The 2,342-nt window shown below is 26.1% G+C and overlaps 1 protein-coding gene across 1 annotated transcript; it reads left to right on the top strand.

Moving 5' to 3' along the window:
- Positions 1–344: 344 nt before the first annotated feature.
- On the top strand, positions 345–1,529 carry LOC145842371 (kelch-like protein 25). Its single transcript, XM_082949802.1, has one exon. It carries the CDS (start codon positions 345–347, stop codon positions 1,527–1,529), a length of 1,185 nt encoding a protein of 394 aa, XP_082805928.1.
- The last annotated feature ends 813 nt before the right edge of the window (positions 1,530–2,342 follow it).

Below are 2,342 nucleotides of genomic sequence, written 5' to 3'. Positions count from 1 at the left end.
TTTAGCTCCAATTTAATTTGTCGAGCACTTCTGACCAGAACATTTTATAAAATCTTTAATATGTATATATAAATATATATGTTTAATTTACAGATAATACAAAAACTGAAGAAAACAAATTAGCTGTAGCTTTAAAACTGAATAAGTTGATGTTCAATGAAGATAAAAATTCTAAGATATCCTTTTGCATAAAATACAAAGTTACTAAAGATAATGTTCTGACAGTTTATAGTTTAGCTAAACTTTACAAGCTAGCGACTGTTTCTGAACTGTCCTTGATTTACATAGTACGTTGTTTTCCCATGGTTGTTGAAAATCAAAACTTTTTGCTCTTGGATTTTACTATGGTCGCGAAAATACTTAAAAGTTCTGAATTAAATATTCACTCAGAAGTTGAAGTATTTGATGCAGTAATTACTTGGTTAAAACACAACAGTGAAGAACGTATCAAATATGCAAAACAATTGTTACTAAAAATCCGACTTTCTTTATTATCAGAAGATGCATTGAAATATGTTTTAGATAAAACTTCGTCATTTTTTAGCAATAATGAAATTATGAGCGTACTGAATGAAGTTATGACTAAAAAAGAAACAAGTTTACAAAACAAAATAAGTAGTTATGCTACAAATAGGTGTTGTAGTCAAAAGCAGTTTAGTTTATTATCATGTGGTGGGTACGATAGTATAACAAGAAAAACAGTCAAGGATGTACACCAAGTTAATGGAAGTAATCTAAGCAACGTTTTACGACTACCTTCAATGGTTATTGAGAGAAAAGGTTTTGAAGCTATTTGTTTAAAAGGAGAACTTTACGTTTTCGGTGGTACTAATAATGCTCATAATTTGGTAAAATCAGTTGAAAAATATTCACCTTCTAATAATAATTGGACTGTAGTAAGTAATATGGTTGATGAACGTCGGTACTTTTGTGCTTGTGCATTTATGGATAAAGTATATATTTTTGGAGGTTCTTTTAGTGAAGAAGAGAAAACAACTAACTCTTGCTTACAATTTAATACAAAAAAAGAACATTTTTCTGACATAAGTTGGAAAGAAGTAGCTAGAATGAAAGAAACAAGAAAGTATGCAGCTTGTGTTGTTTTTCAAGGAAATATTTTAGTTTCAGGAGGAATGGATAGTGATGATAATGAATTGAACTCAGTAGAATCATATGATGTATTTGCTGATAAATGGTCACCAATGCCTAATATGGTAAATTATTATTTTTTTCACAGTTTAGTTACTCTAAAGAATAAACTATATGTTATTGGCTGTGGAACGAATGGTTGTGAAGTTTTTGACAATATCAATAGAATATTTGTTGAACTAAAATCAAGTTACAATCGTTACGCTATGAATAAAGCTATGTCAATTGGAAATAAAATAGTAATATTTGAAAATCACAATTCATCAGTTTTTTGTTATGATGTTGATAATGATGAATGGTCAAAAGAATCATGTGAAGTAACAAAAGGTTTTAAAGATTTTGCATGTGCAAAGTCACTTGGTATTGATAGAATCGTTTAAAAAATAATGTATATTGTAGAATTGCTTTTAAAGATTAAACTAAACTTGAACTTAATATTTTTTCTTGATTACTTAATAAATACATATTAACTCAGGTTTTTTGATATTATATAATACAAAAAGTAGAAGTTTTAACCTTTTGATATAGTTTTTAGATATATTTAAACTTAGTATTAAATATAAATAAATTATTGTAAGTGTATGACAAAAGGTAATAAAATAGCTACGGTCTAAAAATACTTTGTATTATAAATATTGTAAGGAGCATTTTCTTAAAGTTTTATGTAGTTATCTTAAAAATCATAGAAGAAGATAGATTTTTAGTGATATATTATATTTTTGCAGTTCTAGTTTGCACCTCTCATTAGTAATTTTTTGTTGCCACAGACTTTGATATGCTAAATCTCAAAAACTATTTCGATTTTTTCAAAACTGTAAAAATACTTTTATAGCTCAGTTAAAACTGTAGTTGTAAAACTGTTAGTTAAAGCATTTTTATACACTTATAAATTTATTATACTATCAACCACTTTTTATATTTCAAAATTTATCAACACTTAAAAAAATTTTTTGCGACTTCAAAAATTCTTTGTTCTTTAAAAAATGTAGTAGTTAGTTATTTGATATATTAAACTTTTACCTATTTGTATTGTAAAAAGGCTAAAACAAATTCTGTAAAATAATTAATGCTCAGATACTTTAATCAATTTCATTATTAGTAATTTATTAGTCGTTTACATCGTTGTCGCTTTAAAAGCGTAAAAATGTATAATTTCCATCAAACCAATCTTTTTTTTTTAGTGACAAAAATAA

The sequence above is a fragment of the Thalia democratica genome, chromosome 1 (assembly GCF_965202585.1).
Source record: "Thalia democratica chromosome 1, ktThaDemo2.hap1.1, whole genome shotgun sequence".
In the NCBI taxonomy this organism is placed as follows: Eukaryota; Metazoa; Chordata; class Thaliacea; order Salpida; family Salpidae; genus Thalia; species Thalia democratica.
The sequence above is the reverse complement of the archived record's forward strand: the minus strand, read 5'-3'. Positions and strand labels throughout refer to the sequence as shown.

Coding starts and splice junctions, on each gene's coding strand:
- LOC145842371 (XM_082949802.1), top strand. CDS start 345: ATGGTCGCGAAAATACTTAAAAGTTCTGAATTAAATATTCACTCAGAA.